Source organism: Patella vulgata, chromosome 5, assembly GCF_932274485.2.
Source record: "Patella vulgata chromosome 5, xgPatVulg1.2, whole genome shotgun sequence".
In the NCBI taxonomy this organism is placed as follows: domain Eukaryota; kingdom Metazoa; phylum Mollusca; class Gastropoda; family Patellidae; genus Patella; species Patella vulgata.
In genome coordinates this window covers 14,431,241-14,456,542 of record NC_065883.2, presented here as the reverse complement: position 1 = coordinate 14,456,542, position 25,302 = coordinate 14,431,241, and the positions used below count along the sequence as shown (strand labels likewise).

Sequence of the window (25,302 nt, the reverse complement as noted above, 5' to 3'; positions counted from 1 at the left end):
TGAACATTCTACCTCAATTACAAGGAGCGTTATTGTATTCCAAAGTCTCGGCCAATCAAATTGCTTATCGCTCTGCTTACCCTGAGCAGAAAATACTCATTATTAAACTTAGTCAAGGTATTGATACATCAAGTTTCATCACTCTCACTTAGCATCAACCAATCAAATTGCTTATCTCTGCTTACCCTAAGCCGAAAATGCTCATCGTCGAACTCCATCAAGGCATTGACCTAATAAACAGCTACACCAAGTTTGAACATTCTAGCTCAATTAGAAAGAGAGTTATTGTGTCCTAAAAAGTGTGACGGACAGACAGACAGACGGACGGACAGACAGACAGACGGACCCATTTTAATAGTCACCTGCTTTCTTCGAAAGGCGGGGGACAAAAAAATGTTTTAGAATTTAATTTGTCTGAGGAAAAAAGTTAATGCATCGATGTCATCCTTATCAGTGATTATCGCGGCCTAGCGAATATTCACTGCTGATCAGTGTGGGGAAAGATAACTAATCATAAACACCACTTTTCTATATTAATTGTAACAATGGTTAATGAACAGTTTGTATCCAGTGCCTCAGGAAAATGGTAAGGGGCAGAATGGATTTAATTGGATTGTCTCTCATGATCTGTTTCAATGATTCCATAAAACAGGAAGTTTTGGATAAAAGGCACAAATTCAGATTTAATATCAAATATTTTTTAATTTTTCAAAATTAAAAAAACCCTTTTTTTTTCAGACAAATTCTGAGTATGTAAAGCCTAGCTCACAATCCGCTGTACGTGTTTTGACACACACAGGTCGTAGGGATTGGTAGCTCGCAGACCAGCCGCGAGAAATTGTTTGAAAATTTTGAATTTGCAGGACCAATAGTCTCTACGGCCAATCTGAGATCTTCTACGGTCCTGAACACACGCAAGTGACGTGAAAGTCTTACGCACAAGTTTACTAAAAGTTTCCCTGCAAACTGCTTGTTGTAGCACGTATGGTGGCTTGTGAGCTAGGCTTAAGATAAGCTGCTAGTATCTAAAGTAATTAGAATTTGGATATTTACCTCAATGTAGATGTGGCTAAAGCTAGACTTAATTCAGCCCATCCTGTGGGAGTTATATCTGTATTAGCACTCATAGACAGATCAAGTAACCCTGGTAACAGAAAGATCTTAATTATCAACTCAATTTAATTACTAAAATGCTAAAAATAAAAACCCATTTAATGTTTGATATACATGTAGAGACAGCAGAGAACCTATTTGTGTAAATAGGTATTTATCAATCTAGCAAAACCATAACTGAGAAACATTCATTGAAAAAAATCTGGCTTTAGCGAAGAAGTATTTTTACTAATTTGACATGATAAAGTTATGTTCAAATTACAGTTTACATAAATTTGAAATTAAATGCTGGGGTTTAATACCTAGTTTTCACAACCAACCAGGCAAAGGTAGACAGGCAGTATGAATTAGGCCTGTCATGGGTTCTTGGACATGCCAACATATACATATGTACATATGTAGTTGTAGACAGGACATAATTTTTATTTGGACCATCTGATCGACTAGATTTCGTTTCCCCTGTCCTGCACCATTTTCAAGGGGAAAGCATGTTGAAAAATCCTGAGGGAATTTGGTAGGGTGACCATCTTTGACTGCCTCCAAATATCCATCCTACATGCATCAGTCTAACATTTGAAATAAAAATACCTGGCCATTCTTGATTTGGTGTTAAAAGTTGACAAAGATGAGGTATGGCAGCATCTCCAAATTGACAATCACCAACATCTAATGTGGCTAATCTGCCAGCATTTAAAATATTTTTACATAATATTTTTATGCCTTCATTGCCAATAATACTTCCATGGATACTGAAAATAAAAACCCACAAGAAATATGACATGAGAATAATAAAACCATAGTTTGCTCCGGGTTTTTATATCAAAAAGAAATGACAGGACGCATTCAAGAATTCAGCTAATTGGTTCTCAAATATAAATTGAATTTTGGGATTATTGCTTTACATTTGACAAATACATGTGACTGATTTTAAAATGAATCAATACACATTATCCCAACAATTTCAGCCAATCGTGTCTGTACTCTTTCATCTGAGGAGTAATTATATTTCGGGGATGATCCTATCAATATGTGATAGTGTTATAATCTGATATTAATGCCACCCAGTGGCGGATCCAGGTTCTGTCCTCCCCACCCTCACTGCTAAATAACAGTATAAAATATTAACTTATTATTCTGTTTCTGTGAGATGTGAGCTTTTTATTAGTTGCAGTATAGTGAGGTTGTAGCAGATGAAATTGAATGTTATAATTGGGACCAGATGTGCCACAAATGACTACTGATTGACACCATGATTTTTCAAAATTTCTCTCTGGTGACAACTCCCGGCCCAAACCAAATATACTACATCCGCCATTGATGACGTACACCTCGCCTTGGTATGTGATCCCAAATGAGTATTCACTGGTGTTTAATAGTAGGTTAATTGATAGCTAAGTTTTTCTTTTATCTAGTTCGAGTTACTCTATGTGTCTATGACTTGCCGTGTTTTTATTTTGCAAAATTGAAAAATTTTTCATATGTTATTTTAGCCAGGTGTGCCGCTAATTTTTCACGTGTTCTAAGGTGTGCCATTGGCAAAAAAATGTTGAGAACCACTGGATTAATTCAAGATTTATCACTTACAAAAGGCCAGTTATTGATTGATTTCTATTTATTGCTTGGGCTAAAAGTTGAACTCTAAATTCGCTATTAATGATTCCAATATTCAGGGCAAGCTGCAATAACGACTGACATTTGGCAACAGATCTCATTAATTTCTTAAAGTCTTTATCAGAAACTTCACAATCCCGCCATGATAGAATTTTTACAAGATTTTTGTCTAATAATGAACACATTGGTTTTATGTCATTTTCTGTGATTGTTTCACCGACGATCTGTATTGATTGTTGAGCCATATTAGCCGTTAAATACCGTTAGATAACACACTTCTATATGACTTAAATTACACAATGTGCACGTAAAATAACGTGGTTTGACTGTACAGTAATTAACGGTATCTACAACATAACAGTACCGCAGCACGAGCAGATTGTAGCGCCCTCACGTGGAACACGGAAGTTTCAAAGGATGCAGAGAACGGCTTCATTGGAAACCGCCAAAACAAGTGCGCGGAATTCAAAGTTATCTTAACTTATGTAATGTTAAGTATTTTGTAGTAACAATGGTGAAGAGTGGATAGATTTGAATTCTTGATTGTACTACTGTCAAACAGAAGCGGACAAGCTTGACAAAACCGATTTGCTAGCCAAGATGTCGACAAACAACACCGGAACCAAAATACCCCGTAAAACTCCGTTGAACCCACTGGCACTTGGCCCTGTCAAATCTACGAACACAACTGGCCGTCCCACTGCTCATTATGCCGAGCAAACCACAGCTCGTATGAACAAAACTAAACAGAGTCAGAAGAAAGATATTGTAAAATCACTGACTTTGAGAGGGTGAGAAAAAGTTTATACTTTTTATGTAGAGTACTACTAGTACTAGCTAAGACTACTAAGTAGTACTACTCACTAGTACTAGTAGGGTCTATCGAGTATATTTTCAGAAATTGACGTGTGATAATTTGTGCCTGACAATGTCTGTGGACAGGTGCTTTATGTACAGGGGGGCAGATCGTACTATGTTCAAAATACATGTATGCATTATTCGACATTTAGGAGAAATGCAAGATTTCATGGACCTTATATGGTGAGGGATGGATTAAATTAAGGAATTTGCCACTAGAAGTAAAAGCATCTAATTTACTAATCTAATTCAAAAGGACCTCAAGTTTTCTACCAGATTCGGTGTTTTCTTTAAGTTTTATTTTTGGAGATTTGGATAAAAAAAATCCTTGTTGGAGGCTGGCACCTCTGCTATAATCTGCTGTATGGAATGGAAATGGAGTCTATGGCTTAACCAGGAACATATTTATTCATTGTTTAAGTGGCATTTAGTAACTGGATGAGAATAACACATGACACAATTATATGGAATACAAGTTACTTGAAGAGTTTATTTCAGCGATGTTTCAACGAGAGTTCTCCTGTCTTAATTCTTTGCTTGATAAACTCTTCAAGTAACTTGTATTCCGTATAATTGTGTTCTATTTAGATTAATGTTTTTTTTTATTTCAGGTCAAAAGATTATGATGGAACCAATGCGAAAGATGAAAATGAAGCAATAAGAAAGAGTTTATTTAAATTAGAAGAGGATCATCTGAAAATGAAAGCTGTGCTGGAAGGAACTGTCAAAGATGCAGAAGTGAGTGAAAATGCTAAATTTGGCTATTATTAAGATTTGAAAAAAAACCCCCAGATTCGGACCATTTCTACATCTGGCTGGACATAAGCCAACTGCCACAGATTTTGATAAGTACAAATTATCACACAATGGGTATATATATATATATAGAAGCCTGTAATTAAGGCATCTGTCATAAACATTGTCAGACAAAAATTATTACACAACATAAGCTTATACATAATATATAAATTGTGTAATAATTTTTGTCTGACTATATCTGTGACAGATGCCTTATGCCCAGACTCACTGGTCGTATTCTGTTGAAAATATGTATTATAAGACAGAAACGTAAGATTTTGTGATTATTTGAAGGCCTAATGTGGAATCTAAACTGTAGGCCTAAACTAATTTAAATTGGTCAGTCATATGTCCGATTATTAAATTATATTTATATTTCCAGGAAAGATTGGAATATATGAAAGCTCTAGTAGAGAAAAGCACCAAACACCAAACTGGTATGTACAAAAGGGCAGGAATCCACATTACAAAACAGACCCTAATACAAACTGTATATATATATATATTTCAGACAGAAGTATAGTTATTGAAAAAAATAAATTTACCTGACGAAGAGATTTCTTTCATTAGAAAAATATATATTAACAAACTCATTTCATATAGGCATCATATAAAATTGTAGTGCTAGATTCTAATTGAGGTAATCATGCACAAAGAATAAATAAAATCAAAATGAAATTCGAGACTAGTTAGCTGAATGCACAATGAATGACAAAGGCTTTCTCTTGTGTAAATCACACAGTTTTGACTATTATCATATGTGACAGGGGCCATTTCAAAAGAATTGTATTCCGCAGGTAATGATCACTGGTATGGATCATCTGCTTTACTCACCGACAGAAGTGACTGGTATGCTTTATGCATAAGAACATGGGAACCGCGGTTGCTCAGTGAGTATGACACTCGCTTGGTAACCAGTAGCTCCAGATGTTTGCTGAGAAATAACATCAGGATTTGCCAGTCCGGTTTCACCTTGTCAGTGGTGCAGGATGGGGGCTATATTGCAAACTATTCTAAAAGGTCAAAGTGTTTGGAGGTGCTAAAAGTTATAACAATGACAGACAATATTGGGTAGTTCATTTGGTATAATAATCTTTATTTATATCTGTAACGTTAGTGGAGTGTGAATATTGTTATACTTTACAGAGGAAGGGACAGAACTCTGTCACAAGAATAAATCTCAGGAAGAACATGTGTAAGTAGAACTAGATTACATGTAGTATGAAATATATACATATGCCTGTTTCAATTAAAAACTACTTGACTAAACTTTTCTTTTATTGGTTACAATTTGATTAGCATATTTATTAAAGATACATTATTGGAGATTAGATAGAGAGCTGTCACTTCTCACTATAATAGTTAAAAACTCAATAATGTAAAGGGAATTTGCTGAAAATTTCAGTCAAATTGATCCACTCTTAACCAAGATTTTAGCTATTGAATTTTCGGGCTAGCCTCGATCATCATTACAAAAGTCAATACGATAAAAAACATAGTCTCAATTATCCATTTCATGATTAAATCATGAATTGAAGTCAAACAGCAAATCGGAACCTAATCCAATAAACATCGCAGGCTAGCGATAACATCAAGAGTTGATTATGGTCTGGATACGTTAATTAATGTCTAATTAATAATTTAGATAACATTTCAGGCCTAAAGAAGGACCTGCAATAGGCAGATTTAGCTCTTGCATAATGTATGTTTAAAATTGAGAGTTGATTATGGTCTGGATACGTTAATTAATGTCTAATTAATAATTTAGATAACATTTCAGGCCTAAAGAAAGACCTGCAATAGGGAGATTTAGCTCTTTCATAATGTATGTTTAATTCTAGGAAAAAAAGGAACATATCAAATTTAAATTCATTGTATAGATTTTATTTATTTTAGAGAGAAGGATGAAAAGAAACCTATTGAAAGCAGCATTAGCCCAGGTCAGTTGTATACTGGAATATATTACAATGATTAAATGTGTACTAGAAAACCCAGATGATCTCTTTTATTGATATATTAGAAACTTGCAGTTATTGGTAGTACATTGCCACTTGGTCTATTTCACTCCCTGGCTTAAACTGCACTTATACCCCAAATTTCGACCACAGAGCAGCCCTAGTAAGGCTACCAACTGAGACAGACATTTTAACGGCAGTCACTAGTAACAAATATATACACTATGATATGCCTGAATATAGCAATATTTTCCGCCAAACTTTGCAAAATCATATTGACCCCTTTATTGCTACTGCTCAGGAACATTTCAAATGGGGATCATACTTCAAAAATCCTGATGGATTTAATATAGAACACTGAATGTTCTAGTCATTGGTCCTCTGTCATTATTAATAAAATGGAGAATTAAATTTTCAGACATAAAATTGTTTTCATGGTTTACTTGAAAGTATAGATGGGATAATATATAATTTTGTACTGGGTATTGTAATGAGCCGTCATTTCTTTCTTGTAGTGACTTCAGAAAATATTGAACCTCAAGAACCAGAAGAAAATATTGAGAAACGACACACGATGTCAAAGGTACTGTACATGTATATTATTGCTTCCCCACCCACAACATACCATGTATTGCTTTTGTCTTTGTTGAAGGGAGGTTGGATGGCCGAATGGTTAGCACGTGCATGCTATATCATAAGGTCTGTCATTGAGTCAACTGGCATGGTTTCGATTCCCCAGTTGTACGTGACAAGGAGTAGGGTCGCCTCTTGGGTTTTCTCTGGGTCCTCCGGTTTCCCCCCACTGCTAAAGACCGAATTATTGAAAGAAAATTGAACCATGTGTTGGTCCCGAAATGACCTAGTTTGCGTCAAGTGGACGTAAAACCCCATTTCTCTTTCTCTCTTGTCTTTGTTGAACTACCAGTGTTTACAAATCCCAGCTTAAAAGGAGCGGGGTCCTGGGTCAGACTAGAATCGCCAGTCCCCTACCGCTGTGAAAAAATTAATTTATATTCTTTTGAATGGCATACGTGACCTTTTGATCGGCACACATGCATAATACACAACTTACAGTCTGCAATACAAGTAGGAATTACATAATATCTGATCAAACAGGAAATCTATTTAGTTCTGAATGGCATGGAAATAACATATAGTGGAGCGGAACTGTTATAACAAGTGTAATCACCCGATTGCTGAGTTGTTACAGAGTTCAGAATGTTTTGCGGGGTTGATGGATCACAGACTCACCAGTCTCCACTCATTATGCCGCATGACCGATGAGTGGAACTTTTATCTGGAATATTAATAATTTTTTTCGCTTTTTGCCATGAACCACGGGGGCCTGGGCCTGGGTCCGGGCCCATTAGGCCATGCCTAAGCTGGGCTGTCAGGGAAAGGAGTGGGGTTTAACATCTCATCTAATGGGACCGCAATTTATTTTCCTTTTTCGATTAAAAATTATTTGAAGGTGTACAATTGCCTTATTGCAATTGAGTGTAGCTAAGAAAAAAAATTACCAGTAGTGCATGGCAATGGAAAACAAAATTGTATCCTTATGTTATCTCACATACATTAAGCCTTTAGGTATCAGTCTTACAAATAGCAAATGATGTCAAATTATTGTACTATATGTAGCCATAATGTGTTGACTTTTTTTATGAACTCCAATCTGTACTATATTAAATATTACAGCGTTGTGATTACTTTGTAGGAAATTGAAAGTGTATTGTAGGTGTTTCTTTAAATTTATGTCAGTATTTTATTGGATTGTATTGCTAAATAAAAGATTAAAGCCAATACTGCAATATGTCACAAGGTATTGAAAGTGAACATCGATTTAAGTAACAAGGTATTCTTTTTATCAACTATTGGAAAATAATTATTACTCGCTGACATGTGTTAATACTACCCAGCAATGAAATGAAGCGCCCTCTGATACACGAGAGTTAGCTCCCTTCTGTCAATCACCGTAAATGCTATTTACCCCTTTGGATAAATATTATTTTTTTTCTAGCATAAATTAAAAGCCATGAGAGAAAGACTTCAAGAAATGAACAGTAAAACACAGAATTATTTAGATAATGTACAGGTAAGATTTCTAGAGCTGTGGTATACATTTTTATACTCCCATGTTTTCACCGCATTGGTCTGTCGTCCATGATTGTTTCTGGATGGTCTAGAGGCTACGGTTAAGATAAATGAAACTATGACCAATCTTGTATGTAATTCTATTAAACTCCAGAGGTGGGGGCATAACACTAACTTACCTTATTCGCCATGAATTGGTGACTCATTTGCTGAACTGGCGACTTGGGCTTTGTGAAGACTTGGGGCTTGACTCGAATTAGTACCAAAGTCAGCGACTTGGGACTCGACGTGCGGCGACCTGTGACTCGATTCTGACGTGTGGCGACTTGTTCCCACATCTGTTAAACTCATACATATTCAGATTAATCACTAGTTCAATTATTCTATGCATTTTGAATCAACATTTACGTTCAGTGTTAACCGTTGCTGATGCAGGTAAATTAGACATTATTAAATAAATAAAATACATGAATGAATAATTTGAGCAGAATAATAAATTAACTGCACAATTATTTATGCTTTATAGAGTACATATATGTAGTTGTAAAATGTTATCAGTTTTGTGTTGTATTGTTTATTGGTTTCTCGTAGAGGTCTGTCCATTGTTGATACTAGAAGAGTTTTGTTATTTTTTTATTTAAGATGACAATGAAAGAGCTGGAGGATTTAGAAGGTATAAGTCAAAGAATGACCATTGAACATGACGATGATGAAGATAATGATTGTGAGAATACTGAACAGACAAAAGAGAATAAAGAAAATAAAGAAATCAAGACGACAAGTCTTCCAGCATCTAATGACAATAATTCAAATGCCTTTTTCCTCACAGATGGCAATTGAAGGTCAATAAAGTGAACATTGTGAAGTCTTATACATGTATCTTGTGCCATGAACTGAATGTATAGGTTTAAAATTACAGATCAAAAGAAATGACAATTTATATGTGTTACTCATGGATGTAGATATAGAAGGCCATAAAAATGACTGGTTATTTAAACTTCGACCGTTTTGCCATTGTTAAGCCTTTTCCTGCTAATCAAAATATGATCTAAATCCCTCTTTCTTTCATTTACTTCGAACCAGATATTTCATTGTTTAAATACATGTGCCTAAGGCCATTTTATGAAAATCTATGTGAAGGGTTTTTTTAAGACAAAAAACCTCAAAACAACCAATTTTATGACCCGTCAAAGGTTACAATTTGTTCAACGAGATGGACTATATACAGGTAGTTACCTTTTCTTTTAGAATATTTGGAGGCATATCTCTGCTGGGGTAATGTAGACTAGAATTTCTCTAAACTTATTTCTTTTATTGACTTACATCACTTAACCTGATGTTTTATTGTTTTTTAATATAAGTGCCTTGACGGATATTTTATGAAAATCAACATTTTAGCTTGAGATAATTTTTAGACAAAAATCTTCCCAAAACAATAGATTTTAGGTCCTTGTTCAACCACTACAATATTACATTTTGTAAAAAGAAGTTTTAGAAAAATCACTGCTGTGGTATGGTAGACTAGAAAATTATAATGTGCTCGCATTACTGTATAATAGAATCTTTGCATATATTTTTAATGTTTTGTTTTATTTTCATTCTGTTAAAAATTCTTATATATCATACCCTGCTGTAAGAACTGTACTAAAAAATGCCTTATAAACTGTATCGTTTGTGCATTGGTACAGATGTACAGATCTGGTCAAAATTGGGATGTATTACTGAGAGAATACAAGCCTTGTTGCTAAGGAAATTAGTATCTTTTTACTGGATTGAATCAATAGGCCATATAAATAAATGATGTGTTTAAAATGTCAGTCATTGTGGAAAATTTCACAAAGATTTGATTTCTGATCAAATTAGTACAATATAATGACTGGAAGCCTGGGGTATGGCATGGTCCTGAAGCAACGACAGCAAGTTTTACAATATCTAGACGTTGTAACACTGCTTTGCAATTTCCGAACTTATAGCTATCTCTCTTTACCGCAGACACATGAAGTGTAGTGTCCAATCAAATCGAGCATGGCAACCTCCACGGAAACCTTGCCATTGAACGAACCTTGAACTTTGCAACTCAATTATCACAGGTAGACATTTTAGCTGGAAAGCGCAAGACTTGGTATTCGCGATGATTGAGGAATCTGATAGGTTCTCAAGCTGCATCCTTACCCAATCGAAATTAGTGCCGATTTATGCGAGGTATTACGTCAAAGGCTTGATAAGATGAACAGAGTTAAAGTGAGATCAAGCATAGAATTTTTAAAATTTTGGCCAAGTAAATTAATTGTTGACTATGTACTTGTATTTAAATTATTTTATTTAAAGAAATTCTGAGCTTGGAATGTGTTTTTCCAACTAATTTGTGCCTTTTAAGATACAATCAGCATTTAAACACCAGATTATTTTTTAGAAGTTTAATGATATCTGTTTTAAAAACTTTTTGGTTTTAAACATTTATTACATATATATTTCATATTTAATTACTATAATTTTTAACATCAGTATAATCTCTGACAATGGTCGAAATAGGATGATTATCACTTTTATTTTCTGTATTATAAAATATATTTCATGTCAATACTCCTCAAAGAAAGTTATTGTTTTCATTTATTTCAAAGCTGGAAAATATAAGTTATTTCAAATATAGGCTACATGTATGTATATTTCATGAGTCTTTCAACTTGAGGTTAAACCTATTTTGACAAGAAAATAGAAATGATGTAAAATTTTATTTGCAGAGGGACAAAAAACTCAGTCCATGTCTTATTGTATTTATTGCCAAACTAATCAGGAAATCATTGAAACCTGTAATAAATAATGATTACCACATGAATTGTTTTGTTTTTCTAATCTATTCTAATATTTGTGACTGTCTGTTCATTGTTGGCAGACACTAGGGCTGTCCCGAGGCTGAAATTTGGTGTGTAGGGGTAGCTCCGAACAGGTAGCAACATAGGCCTTGTGGCGAAAGCCTACCACTTCCGGTTTCGGAGTTACAGGCACAACCCGTGCAGTGCCAGGTTGGACAAATGCTAGTAAAACCATATTGTTGCCAGAATTTCGTTATAAATAAGACAAGACATTCTGCTTTTGAGTACAAAAATAGGAATCGATCTGTTTATTGTGAATTCAGATTGGAAAGAAATGGGGTTTAAAGGCCACTCGACACAACTAGGTCTTTTAGGGACTAACATGGTTCAATTTTATTTCAATAATTCGCTTGCACATAGGGATCTTTAGCAGTGGGAAAAAAAACCCGGAAGACCTGGAGAAAACTCACGAGGCTGGATGGGTGACCCTACTTCTTGTCAAGTACAAGTGGGGTATCGAAACCACGCCGCTTGACAGACCTTCTGATCCATATGGAACGAGTTAACCATTATTTGGCCCAATTTATCATCTGGTTATTTTTAAAGTTTTCAAGATGGTAGCTAATCCATTGCTCCTTTGTCAATTCTAGAGGGAAAAGGCATAAATAAAGGTCAAGTATTCATTAGAGTAGCCTGTTAGGTAAGATAGCCTACTCTGAAACATTTTAAGTAGGCCTATCGTGCTGATACCTGCATTCATAGCCTATAATATGTTACCGGTAGGTCTACCCGTATTCATTAAGAAATATTTATTCAGATTATAATTTTTTTGAATACCCACGGTGAAATATTGCTGTCATCTCTGTCCCAACCAGTTACTTCTTTTTACAAATTATATCTAATTTAATATAATTTTTGGCTTGTCATCATTTTGTTCCCGTTTGTAATTTAATTAACTGGTTAGATTTGAATTTTGTTTGGTTAACATGACAACGTACTGAAATTAATCGTATTTTGTGTGTATCGTTTTTTTTAGGTATGTATGGACATGTTTGTTGTTTAAATAGTATTAAATAAAGCTTAGAATATTCTAGTTCAAGTTGTTTTGTTGACAGTAGATACCAACGTGTCGCGAGAGTTGTCTCCCATAACTGGAAATACAGCGTGGGCATGCGTATTTTGTATGTTGCATACCAAAACAAACGAAATCATGGACTCCGTCGGCAAGAATTTTGAAGATTTGGATATTTCTGAAGATGAAATCAAACGTATATCAGATGCTATGAAAGATGAAACTTTTAGAAAACTATTTGTAGAATATGCTGAAGAAATATCAAATCCAGAGAATCGTCGGCTTTACGAGGAAGAGCTTACGCGTCTAGAAAGCGATCGAGGGGTCGATGTCACGTTTGTCAATCCAACGCCGGGTCATGTTTTGAAAACCAGTGTCAACGGTGAATCAAAGGCGTTTATTAACATTTGCCAAAGTGATAAGATAGACAAACCAAAAGGCGAACGTCAGACAAATGGGGATGGCAAGAGTGGACTAATGTGGCACATACCTCATTCATTTGCTCCAGCAAGAGAAGATTTGGATAAAAATGGCAAGAAGTGCCAGGTTTATGATGTTGTTTTCCACCCAGATACATATAGAATGGCACAGTCGAATACACGATTTAATAAACTTGTCGAAGATACAGCAATTGACGGAATTGAAAACAACTTTTCAGTTAAACTATATAAAGCTAATCTCAAAAGACCAAACATGAAATTCAAAGGCACCCCATCTGCCACTGTTATTCGAACCAAAAAAAATAATCCAGGCTCTTCCGAACTTCGGAGCGATATTTTGAAAAATATGCCGTATCCGTATGATGAAATGAGTGAAAAAAAAGCTGACGCAAAGAAGAAAACTGATATTGTCACAGAAAAGAACAAGAAGAATGTTCAAAGTGATGTAACAAATTCTCCTGATCCAAGTTATACCGTTCCAAAGTATTCAATTCTTCATAGAGCTGAATTAGACATGCAAGAATACACCAACTCAAGAAATTCAAAAACCTCTACACGTCCAAAAGAACTTGTAGTATCTATAGAATTGCCATTACTAAAATCTGCAGCTTCTGCCGATCTTGATATCTTTGAGAAAAGGCTTGTGTTGGAGTCGAAGGAACCTGCTCAATATAAACTTGATATTGCATTGCCATACCCAGTAAACGAAGATGATGGCAGTGCTAAATTTGACAAGACAAAGCGTTGTTTAATTGTTACCTTGCCAGTATTACCAATGAAATCAGATTTGTATCCAGTTAAACCCACAGAAGATGAAACTCTAAATGAGAATTTAACTGGTGAAGATATTAACACTGAGGATAAACCTCTGATTGAAGTTCTAGAAACATCTGAAAACAACTCATCATCCTCATCATCATCAGCAGCAGGTTTATCCCAAAGTGTTGAAACAGTTGAAAATGCTGAAGAAGAAAACAAAAGTAGCCATCATCAGAGTTCTCCCAGCATTATATACAATAAGCCAGAATTTACCTTTACACAAGATGAAGAAACGATAAACTTTGTTATCAATGTTAAAAATGTCTCTTTAGAAACTGTATCCAAATCATTTCCAGCTTCCAGTTCCATTCAACTGAAATTTGTGTCCTTGGGTTCGGGTTGTTTTCCAATGTATTATAGTTTATTTCTGCAGTTCCCTAATGGATGCGACATTGCTTCAGATCATTGTTCTGTTGACATCACTGATAGTAATCTCGTTTTACTCATCCTGAAAAGTAAAAGTTGCAGGACATTGTGGAATTGTTTTAAAGCTGGCGTTGATGGGAGTTCTTTAGAGGTATGTTGATGCATGTTGAGTCATATTAATGTGCTGTACTGTGATGAAAATATCTTGTTTTAACAATTTTACATTTTAAGATATTTTGGCTAGCTGCTAGACAAAATATTTTTATTTTTTATATTGATCATTTGTCATTCTAAATCTGCATTATTGATTTAACACCAGAGTTTTTAATTGGTACAGGCTACAGATTGGATGTACATGTTTGTTTTTGAATAAATTATAAAGTTGTTTGTATAATATTTTAATGAAATAAGCTGACTTGTCATTTTAAAGTTACAATGAGCATTTCTGGAATTTATATGGTTATTCATTAGTGAATGTTTCTGTTAAGATATTGAGGTGTTCAGAAATGAACACCATAACTGCTTTTATTTAATTGGGTAATTTAAATCCAGTAAAGCACCATCCCAGCATTTGGTCTGTCTGTTGTGTACAGTACCAAGATTAAGCTTCAAGAAATAGTTATCCGGACTGTTATTTGTCCTAAACACACATGGAAATTAAAAGTTTGATTTCTTATATACAAAGTCAGTGTTACTAAATAGGCTATATTATATTATATACACGTAGTATCGCAGAGCTTCGATTACTATACATGTACATGCAGTTCAGTTACTTGCTTGCCAGAATATCAAAAATCACTGCAGTTCTTAAGCATAATTTGACATTGAAAATCTTTCAATGCCATGAATAGTTTGAATTAAAAGTTTGTGGTAAAATACATGTACTAGGACATTGTTGGTGTAAAATACATGTGGTAGTACATGGTTTTTATCAGTTGGTGTGAAATACTCGCTGCCCACCTGGCATCCCATTTTATCATTCATATCCAAGATGATCGATTCACATACATGTATTAAAAATGCATTATGTAAGATTTAAATACAGAGTTGACCATTCTTGCTATAACAGTTTAAAAATAGATAATTAAAAGTGAATGTATTGAAAATTTCGTTCAAATTACTTTATTCTGAGCTAAATTATCACTGTTTGGAGTTTTGACAAATTGTGGCATTGATTGTTTATCATCATAACAACGGGTACTTGTTATTCGAGACTTAGAATCGCTTCTGCATTTTTGAATTAAATTATTAAATGACCGTAGCATTCTAATCTACTTAAAGATACATTATTGGAGATTAGATAAAGAGCTGGTAGTTCTCACTATAATAGTTAAAAACTAGATAAAGTGAAGGGAATTTGCTGAAAATTTCAGTCAAATTGATCCACTCTGAACCAAGATTTTAGCGATTGAATTTTCAACCTAGCCTCGATCATCATTAATAAAGTCGGTACAATAAAAAACATAGTCTCGATTATCCAGTTCAAGATTAAATCATGAATGGAAGTCAAATAGCAAATTGGAACCTAATCCAATAAACATTGCAGGCTAGCGATTACATCAAGAGTTGATTATGGTCTGGATAAGTTAATTAATGTCTAATTAATAATTTAGATAACATTTCAGGCCTAAAGAATGACCTGCAATATGCAGATTTAGCTCTTGCATAATCTATGTTTAAAATTGGAGCTTGTCATGTTAATAAATGTTGAATAATAGGCAGATTTAACTCTTATATAATGCATCTTTAACTGGATGGTGGATAAATTGTGTTCTTCAGAAGAATAAAACCTTGAGAACATCAGATGTTGGCCAACTTTTTGAATAATTTTATTCAACAATATTATTACATTGCATAATAAAACCTTATTATTTATTTATATTCCAAATTCATCAAATTGTTTTTATGGGAAAAATAGCTTTAAATAACCTTTAAGGTCATTATTAATTTTATTTTGATTGTCATAAGTGATCAAACAAATTTTGTGGAATTAAAATCATTTAAATAGTACAGTCAGCCTGAGTTGGTTATAAAAGAACACATGCAACTGCCAGCAGTGTACGATACTCGGGTATGCATGGGAAACAATATACATGTAAGTAGGCCTATTTAAAATACATTTTATCTTTCTTGCATAAATTTTATGTGACCCCAGAGGCATTTTACTACATGTAGTTACCATGCACTGTGCAGCTCATTCCTGACACCTGTCACACCATTCATGTCATAAATTTAATAAATATACATCTTGACTCAAATAGATGAATATAAGAACTGAGTTTTACTTTTAAATTGGGTCATATCTTATTGGCTTACGCAAATCTTAAATAATCTTCTCAGCTAATTATTCTCTTACAATGTATATCAAAGGCGTGTCATTTACTGCACACATTCATTTGCATTTTAAATGAATTAATTTTGGATTGATGTATGATGGAATTTGGAGGTAATGATAGGAATTGTAGTGTGGTACTTTATGGCAAGGAGAATTAGTGTTTGGTCAAGTAATAATAATCCAATTCTTATACATATTTATTAACTAACCATATCTTGGTATAACAAGATAATTGAACTGTCCGGTGAAGCCAATATACATCCACAGTTGTACATATATAAAAGACACAGAATTATTTATAAATGAGGATGTGGTATCCGATTTTCTGGGAAGGGTAACCAACTAACCATCCTAGCTTGCTATGCATCACACACATCACAACTCATAGATGGTTAGTTAGTCAATAAATATATCCCAAGATTTGCATCATTGCTATTTGACCAAACACTAACTAGTGACTAACTTGGTATATATCCAATTGCAGAATTAACCCCCACCTCGCCTCATTTTTTGTTTTTAATGTGATATAGGACATAGTAGTCAACAATTGTTTGAAAGTTAGTAAGCTGATTATGATATGATTAGGAAAGAACCGCATCGAAATTAAAAAAAAAAAAAGTGGGATCGTTTTGCAGAGTTATCTTTCGATTCACATTTTGACATCTGAAGCCTGTGAAACCAATACAGAATATATAGTTCACAATGGAATTTTTAAAACTTGGTTAGATTGTACATGTTTATTAAGGATGAACTATATTGAAATTCAGAATAATGAGACATTATCTTTCAGAGTTATTGCTCATGGTTTACTTACAAATTCTTCTTCCATGCAAGTTTTCTGTGGAATTTTTTTAAACATATTAAGTTTTTCATTGGGCTATAAGACAGAATTCTATTGAATTTGATCAATTTAAGATCAAAAATTTTGAATGCATTTTGTGGAGTTATTTTCCATCCACAGTTTTACTTTTGAAGCTTAATACAAATTCAATATATTTTTGAAAACTTTCTCTGGGGGGTTTGTTGACAATAATTTTAAATTTAGCATCGATGACTTGACAATTTGTGGACATAGGGAGCCTAACAAGCTTTGGCTAGTTTCTACTGTACAATATATGAAGTAAAGTGCAAGGTACATGTATGAGCAGACAGTTCTATATTCACTACAGAAGTTTTGTTTGTTTGTATACCTTAATGTTATATAAATAGAATTTTGTGTGGGCTAAGATTTTAAAGACTAGATGATTTTGAGTAATATAGCATCCTAGGATGTATGAATTTGAGGTCAATATGCATTCATGTCAGTTTGTAGGTGGATGATACAATAGTTATATATCCTTGTACAGGCTACTTATAAGCTTGCTGAATCGTAATTGCATTAGAGAAACGCTTTCAGATATAAGTCTAGGCTCACAGCGTCTTGAAATCTCATTATTAGTGTATATTCAAACTATTAGCAAATATGAACTAATCGTAGACTAGAAACTTCTTACAGACCTTGAATGTTGGTGGTTTTATTTCTTCTGGCAACAGTCTACATGTTTACCACAAATCTTCACAACTATCTAATCAGTTGAAGATAACAGTTATTACAACTCCAGAAAGTGAAAACATAGTAAATCTGATGGATAAATGGGTGCTTTCAAGATTAGTTTAGTTAAGATAATTTGAGGATGTGTTATCTTGTATTTAGTACTGCAGGCTAGTGATGATAATGATTGGATTAGATGAGCTGTACAGCCAGTACCTATTTGCACTAGGCATGCATACATGTACCTGTACATGTAGTTATTAGTATTAGCACAGTTGATTAGATGAGAGAGTGCCTACAAACTGGTAGATATAAATTGTTAAGTATGAACTAGAGTGTTGTTAATGTTATTAATGTTGAAGCACTCTGTTGACAATTTACGTTGTGTTCATTGATTGGATGATACAGTATAAAGAGGATTTTCTGTATTGTGATACTGATAATATTCTATTGGCTAAAACTGATATCAAAAATGGAGAGTAATCAAATTTCAGAGGAGAATAACCGGAAAACAGTTTATGGTGTAATCTCGTATCATATTAATATTATTTTGTGGAAAGTTGTGTTTTGGATTTTGGTAAGTACCATATTGTCTGTCCATCATTATATTGTTTAGCTTTTATATATGACACAAGTATTATAACTGTAGCTAGATCTTTCTGCTTGTTGTGTGATTTTTTTCAGTCTAAGTTTGCATATGTAGGGTTTACTCAACTTAGTTTGCTTTCAAAATTACCTGTATGTCCTAAGTTGTTTGGATGGGGTCAAAATTATTATTGGATTTGCACTAGAGGTAGAATTAGAAGGAAGGAATTCAAAATTGCTGCTATCTGCATGTGTATGTAAACAAAGTTCTTCTATGACCCTTTTCATGTAACGGAAGCCCCAGAGGTTACAGGTTTGATCCTGGTGTTGCTGAAAAGGTACCTTGGGTTATCCAGCATGGTTTCCCCCTATGTCAGAGGTCCATGATTGAGGGCCTGACAATGTTCCATCCAACTTGTGTTCACGCTGACACGCACATAAAATAATCCTTGACAGTTTTATTTTTATATGGCCACAAAGAAATGTTGTATATTGCTGTCGCCTCCGCCCAGCCTTTGCTGCGGCGTCTACAAGCTCTAGAGGCTACACTGTATACACTGTATTAAAGTTCATTAGCCGATGAAGCCTACTGATTTTCAATGATTTCCGATAATTACTGCCAGAGTTATGGCCATTTGGTCTGAAAAGTTAATACCTGATTGAGGTTATTAAGTTCATGAGACGAAGAATCCAAGTGATTTTCAACAATTTCCGATAATTACTGCTAGAGTTTTACAGTTATGAGACGGAGAAGCCTCTTGCTTTTCAACGATTTCCAATAATTACTGCCAGAGTTATGGCCCTTGTTCACTTGAGAGATCTTATAGACGCGCTAGAGGCATAGATTTATGCACATTGTTTAAAGTAATGAGACAAACAATCGATGCAAATTCTAATGATCTCTGATAATTACTTAATGGATTGTTACTTGTAATCAGATTTTAGTGTGTTGTAAATGTTTTCATATTACTGACAAAATCAAAAATGTATCTTTCTTTGCCTGGCAACCTATCTTTGAGCAATGCGCCCTAATATATCTTTAGGTATAATTTAAAACAGGCAGAATTGAAATGATCTTAAACCCCATTTTATTTTATTTTCAAACAATTCTAACAAATTTCTTGGATAAAACTCATCTTCTCGAGCAATACACCAGCTTGCATGTCTGACAGGCATAGACATCTGAATCCTTGAGGTTTGCCATATATTTTATGCCATTATTCATTAAGAATTAATTGTGGAATTATTCTATAAATAAACCCTTTACAATTATTTCCATCAGTCTAACCATATAAGCTCTGTTCTTAATTATAAAAAAATGGCTTTTAATTAAGAAGGTTCTCCTGGTGTATTTTTTGTGGAAATCAGCACATTGGATTTTTGATTTTCTGTTGGTTGTAATTATTAGTGGTATATGAAGTCACAAAGTGTAAATAAATATAATCCAATAGTCTATCATATTCGTGATATATATAATTTACTATGTAGGTAGTTATTGATTACTACCTTTATCTCGGCTATAATTCACTGGTATCGACAAATGTTATATAAATTATTGTAAATATGTATATATATGAATCATCAAGATAGACTGACCCAGACCTATAATCGAATCGAATGACACAATATTTTATGCATTCTAAATTAAATATGCTTTTTTTGCAAGTTTTATCAAATTGACCTTTCTGTACCCTCATGGAAAAATTGATACCAAGACCTGATAATGAGATGGTTCAAGTCCTATTATGGTTTTTGCAATATTAAATGTGGTTCAATAATCAATTTGAAAACTTTTGATATCATTTATGGCTTTAGGTTCAATAGTTTACCATAGTATGATTCATAGATTGCATTTTATAAAGATGTAAATATATTGCCCAATTCAAGGTCTTACAAATGATAACAAGATTTATTGCTCTCGTCTGGATATTCTTGTCTATTTTGTTATATGTGTAAATGGCATAGGAATTAATAGAGCTGGATAAACAAGGGTTATTTGTTTGCTTGAGAGCCTCACCACGTGACTAACCGACCTCATTTCTATGCAAGCTGTCCGAGAAGCCGGTCGAATTTGAGAGAGAAAAAGTAAATCATTTCTGGGAGCTATATTTCGTCATTCACGTCCTGTTTGCATATTACTAAAGTGAAGTTTGACTTTTAAAGTTGATTTATGCAGTTAAATTTGTCCATGACAGGGAGAGTGCTAGCTGAAACAAGCGACTGAATTTGGGTATTTTGCTTTGCTGAAACGGTAGGTGGGATTTCTTCTTAGTTCAAGGGTAAAAACGATGTGATGGCCGATATCGTTATAAATTTTCTTTTCCACGGATGCGAAACGAGGAGTTGCAAGAAAAACTACCTCTGAGCAGGTTTTCGAGCTCTATTTTAGTTTTGTATTTTGATTAATTTTTAAAAATATTTGTTGATTTGTCTTATTGTCTGGGCAAAACATAAACAAGGAAGGGTAAATAATTTTAATATAGAGGAAAATGGGTGATGATATGGTTATTATTTACAGATAACTAATAGAGTTTACATATACTTCATGTATATTAATATTATATAGAAAGTGCATTACTTTATAGAAATTCTGTAATAAAAGTATGTTTCATTTAATTTAAACACTTGGAACAGTTTATGCAATACATGTATGTAACCAGGATACAGTTAATTTTAATGAGTTATATAATATGCATACTCGATATGAAGAAGTAGGTGCATAGTTCAGCTCTGAATGTCGTTAAACGGCAGGACGAGTGTAACAAGAATTTATGTTCAAAGCTGAACTATTAGGCGCAATATGGTGCATAGCAGCAGGAATTATGAAATGCACAAAGCACATTGTTTTACTTATTTTGAAGTGATAGCCCTTAAGCCTGTGTAGCTTACTGTAGGTGTATTGCTATAATGAGAGATACATATGTATACAAAGCACATTGTTTTACCCATTTTCACTATAAGATAATGTTTCAATGATTAGGCTTCTTTTGTTTAAACTGGTGTGATCAAGGCTATCAAGCACTTTGATTGTGATTTGGTTTATAATTCTGTGTTAAAAAGCTGTGGTTTCAACCTTTTTATACACCCACATGGAAATGTGGTCGTACATGTTACTATGTATATTGCTGTTTATTGTTCGTCCATCGTCCACATTTTCTTGTGAATACTCTACAGACTACATTTATTATCTGATGTTTTTGAAATATATATATGTTGTTAACATTAGTGAAACAAAGAAGCCTATTTTTATACTTTTGGGCCAGTAAAAATACATGTAGGGGACATTTTGGGGACTACTAAGACAGAAATGAAAAACATTATAAATAACCTTATAGTGTTTTGTGTATTAGTTTTTAAATGTTATAGGGGGGTTGGATGGCTGAATGGTTAGCACGCGCGCGCTGTATCATAAAGTCTGTCATTGAGTCAACTGGCGTGGTTTCGATTTTTCCTCAGTTGTACGTGGCAAGGAGTAGGGTCACCTGTCCAACCTCATGGGTTTTCTCTGGGTCCTCCAGTTTCCTGCCACTGCTAAAGACCTCTACGCGCAAGCGAATTATTGAAATAAAATAAACCATATGTTAGTCCCGAAATGACCTAGTTTGTGTCAAGTGGACGTTAAATCCCATTCCTCTCTCTCTCTCTCTTTTAAATGTTATACTATAATAAAAGTTATAGCTACATTTGTATGTAAAATAACCAGGAATGAGTATTAAACAGCAATACCAGCAAACAAACGTTCGTTTCCCAGCAAGACTTTGATCAAATTTATACTGGTTTGTAGAAAAGACACCAATCTCAAAATAAACAAATCGGTCCATCAGATTTCATTTTTTAAAAGCATTGATGGTGTTTCCTTCAATCAGATTTATTTCAATTCTATTTTCAGGACAAGATATTTTTAACTGAGAATAATCTACAATCAGAATTAGATAGATTTGATCAAGAAGCCAGTGAAGAAGTAATCAATTCTTTTAAGACCGAAGTCTTGGTCTCGGAGATGAACGAAAAGAAGCTAACCATAAAATTAAACGTAAGATTTTAGCCATTTTAAGATTATTACTGCTGTTTATTAGAGTGCGAATAAATCTGAGCAATCCAGAATAATTTATCATAGTTAATCAGCTTTAATCATACTGTTCGTTGAGTATATGTATGGTTGAGCAGGAAATTGCCGGTAGACAATTGCGGATGGGACAACTGCCAAAGACATCATTTGTTTTTATGTCCTTTTTGTTAAAAATAACCAATACTTGATAATTAAATATTCTTTATTATTAACACATTGTCTATAATAGCACTCACTAAGTGACTGATTGACTATCTTTAATAGCACTCATGGATACAAAGTTATCACAGTTGAATATTATGTGCAACTGTCCAACACTGCAGTCTCTGTACTGTTAAGTTACGTTTTGATAATGATTACATTTATTGTGCTCATCTGTCTAGTCATTTGGATGGGACCAAAAAATGAGGTACTGTGTGCACATTGGCGTACACGTAAAAAAAACCTTGGCAGTTGCAATTCGATATGAGAGTCAGCCGTAGCGCAGCTGTCCGAGCAAAATTACTTTCATAGCACACTGTATGGTGTCTTCATTATCCCAGTCAGAGTAGGACGTTAAACCCCATTTCATTTCATTTACTTTTGTCTTTTTAAGTTTATTTTGATTTTTATTATTTTCTGTTTTTGTAGAGATTGTCGTTAAAAGAAGAAGATGAAGAATATGACGATACTCCCTCCTCTGCCGACATTGAAGTCGTTCACAAAGTTGCTCCTCCAAGACTCCATAGTATATTAAAACAACGAACAATTTCTGAATCTAGCGACGATTACGGGTTATCTCCAACCAGCGAAAGTCCACGCTCTGACGAGGATTATTCTAAACTCCACAAATCGGTGTCATTTAATAATCGCGTGGACTCCACTTCCTTTCACAGTAACAAATGTCCTCAGAGTGTGAAAACTACGCTACACAACAAACGTAAGAAGGCAAGAAGAAAGGAAAACTTGAAACAACAACGAAAGGAGCGACACAGAAACAACAGCACAGGTTCGGAGTATAGCAGTGGGGATGATTTGTCAGATTGTCATAGCCAATCAGACACTGCAACCACAAACAGCGATGATTTTGAAAAAATCCACGAGGAAACAGAAGATGTCACTGAAGAGGTTAATAAATTAGCTAAAGCCATCTCTAAAGGTTTTTCTGAGAGCCCAACTGTGGATTCTGATAGTCAACAGAAATGCAACTGTCGTCAAGGGTCAGACGACGGAGATGGGGATGGTGTTAAAACGAATGGTGCAGCTAATCAGCAGCCCTTAGATTTTAGGACTAGTGGGAAGAAAAAGCGAAACAAGGGGAAAGGGAAGGGTAAAAAATCTAATCAGGGCATGAATAAAAGTGATAAAATAGCTTCGACATCTTCAACGGATGACGATAATACTCATTCCAATGATCTCGTTACTAATGGCAACAGTAAACCACCGTCCAAATCTATGGATAACCACACAGAATCTATATCTGTAGATCATGGTAGCCAAACCGACCAAACAATGGAACCTTCCAGCACACAGACTACAGAAGCTACCAGTAAAACAGAACCGGCCATCAGCAAAGCGAACAAAGGATCTGATTTGAAGAAGGTAGCCGTAGCCTCAGGCAGCATTTCTCAATCAGGTGATCTTCAAAGAATGGCAGACGAAACAGATTCTTCTATCGTTAGAATTGTCGCAGGAGGCGATTCGCAACCTGACTCAGATGACGATGTGGAGAATGGTTTGGGAGCACCTACTAATGAGCACAGAACAAAGTGTGCCTTTAAATTCTCCAATTCTGTGATATATGACTTGGATGTTGAATAGTGAGTGTAAAGTGAGTGCTAGATCAGTTCAGATTGAATGATGATCCAAAAATGGGGTTATATCTATAGTCAATATAGCATTTAAACATCTATTATGGTATTTTTGTTATTTTGTTAATGATAAAATTTGTATTTCATTATTTTATGAATTGTATGTAGGATGAAGGTGAGAGATGTGCATGAACTTGAAGCATTACATGTAATTCTGTTTTCAGTTTGAACATGCACTAGAATTTATTCTTTATTTCTTTAATAATGAAATCTCTTGTGTTAAAATTTGAAGAATGTCTTCATGAAGTTCTAGAAGAGATTGGTTCATGTCATTTTTGTTAAAACATGATCATTTCATAAGCTGTTATAGCATTAGTCATAAATTGGTGCAAATTTAAGGTATAGGTATATGCATTTCAGAATTTTAAGGAAAATGTTGAAAATAGAAGGATGACATAAGGTGTGTATCACAGATTGAAAGTAGTTTCAATTACATTTGAATTGTTATGCCCAGAACGGGATAGCCTTTGCTTGATATAGACCTGAATTCTGACTAAAACTTTTTTAATTAAGAAACTGTTCTTTCATTCATACTTTTTCAAGTGAAGAACATTTCACTAGGTCAGAAAGAGTTATTAAAAATTGAAAAGGTGAAAAGAACATTTCACTATGTCAGAAAGGTTTAATAAAAATTAAAAAGGTGAAAAGAACATTTCGCTATGTCAGAAAGGTTTAAAAAAAATTGAAAATGTGAAAAGAACATTTCACTATGTTAGAAAGGTTATATAATAAAAATCGAAAATGTGTTTATCTTGTTTTGGACAGAGCTGTTTTGTTTAGAAGAAATTTTTGTTTGAAGGATGATTATACGATTGATTGATTGATATATATTAAAGAATGTAATTGTAAAAGTATACAATATATTAGTTTTTGTTTTAAGAATTGTATATAGTGTGGGTCATTGAATAAACTACTTCCAATATTAAATGAAAAGGTGAATGATATATCTTTGGTATGCTAGATGTAGAATGTGATGGAATAAAACTAATAAATGTA

The 25,302-nt window shown here is 34.1% G+C and overlaps 3 protein-coding genes across 6 annotated transcripts in view; 2 read left to right on the top strand and 1 right to left on the bottom strand.

Moving 5' to 3' along the window:
* Positions 1-17,893, bottom strand: part of LOC126820832 (leucine-rich repeat-containing protein 73) — a 22,116-nt gene extending 4,223 nt beyond the window's left edge. The window contains exons 1-3 of one of the 2 annotated variants that reach the window (XM_056100805.1): positions 17,769-17,893; positions 1,702-1,862; positions 1,054-1,144 (exon numbers count right to left, since the gene is read on the bottom strand). In XM_056100805.1, the coding sequence (XP_055956780.1) occupies positions 1,054-1,127 (74 nt within the window). In that variant the 5' untranslated portion in view covers positions 1,128-1,144; positions 1,702-1,862; positions 17,769-17,893. Of the gene's footprint in view, positions 1-1,053; positions 1,145-1,701; positions 1,863-2,697; positions 3,068-17,768 lie in introns of those variants that run through there. The other variant, XM_050548965.2, reaches the window with a different exon arrangement.
* Positions 3,114-11,251, top strand: LOC126820848 (inner centromere protein A-like). The gene is made up of 8 exons (XM_056100806.1): positions 3,114-3,515; positions 4,194-4,320; positions 4,763-4,817; positions 5,527-5,575; positions 6,277-6,320; positions 6,851-6,918; positions 8,353-8,427; positions 9,069-11,251. Exons 1-8 carry the CDS (start codon positions 3,325-3,327, stop codon positions 9,264-9,266), a joined length of 807 nt encoding a protein of 268 aa, XP_055956781.1. The 5' UTR covers positions 3,114-3,324; the 3' UTR covers positions 9,267-11,251.
* Positions 12,417-25,302, top strand: LOC126820817 (protein kintoun). 3 transcript variants are annotated; one of them, XM_050548946.2, is made up of 3 exons: positions 12,417-14,087; positions 22,277-22,420; positions 23,087-25,302. In XM_050548946.2, exons 1-3 carry the CDS (start codon positions 12,423-12,425, stop codon positions 24,254-24,256), a joined length of 2,979 nt encoding a protein of 992 aa, XP_050404903.1. In that variant the 5' UTR covers positions 12,417-12,422; the 3' UTR covers positions 24,257-25,302. The 3 variants fall into 3 exon arrangements, with proteins under 3 accessions (XP_050404903.1, XP_050404904.1, XP_050404905.1); XM_050548947.2 differs by lacking the exon at positions 12,417-14,087 and adding an exon at positions 18,058-18,379; XM_050548948.2 differs by lacking the exon at positions 12,417-14,087 and adding an exon at positions 20,294-20,638.

Bases quoted from the DNA above. Each gene is read 5' to 3' on its own strand.
- LOC126820817 (XM_050548946.2), top strand. From the start codon at position 12,423: ATGTTGCATACCAAAACAAACGAAATCATGGACTCCGTCGGCAAGAAT. The intron at 14,088-22,276 runs GTATGTTGATGC...TTCTATTTTCAG, and splicing joins TTGATGGGAGTTCTTTAGAG to GACAAGATATTTTTAACTGA. The intron at 22,421-23,086 runs GTAAGATTTTAG...CTGTTTTTGTAG, and splicing joins AGCTAACCATAAAATTAAAC to AGATTGTCGTTAAAAGAAGA.
- LOC126820848 (XM_056100806.1), top strand. From the start codon at position 3,325: ATGTCGACAAACAACACCGGAACCAAAATACCCCGTAAAACTCCGTTG. The intron at 6,321-6,850 runs GTCAGTTGTATA...TCTTTCTTGTAG, and splicing joins TGAAAGCAGCATTAGCCCAG to TGACTTCAGAAAATATTGAA. The intron at 6,919-8,352 runs GTACTGTACATG...TTTTTTTTCTAG, and splicing joins AACGACACACGATGTCAAAG to CATAAATTAAAAGCCATGAG.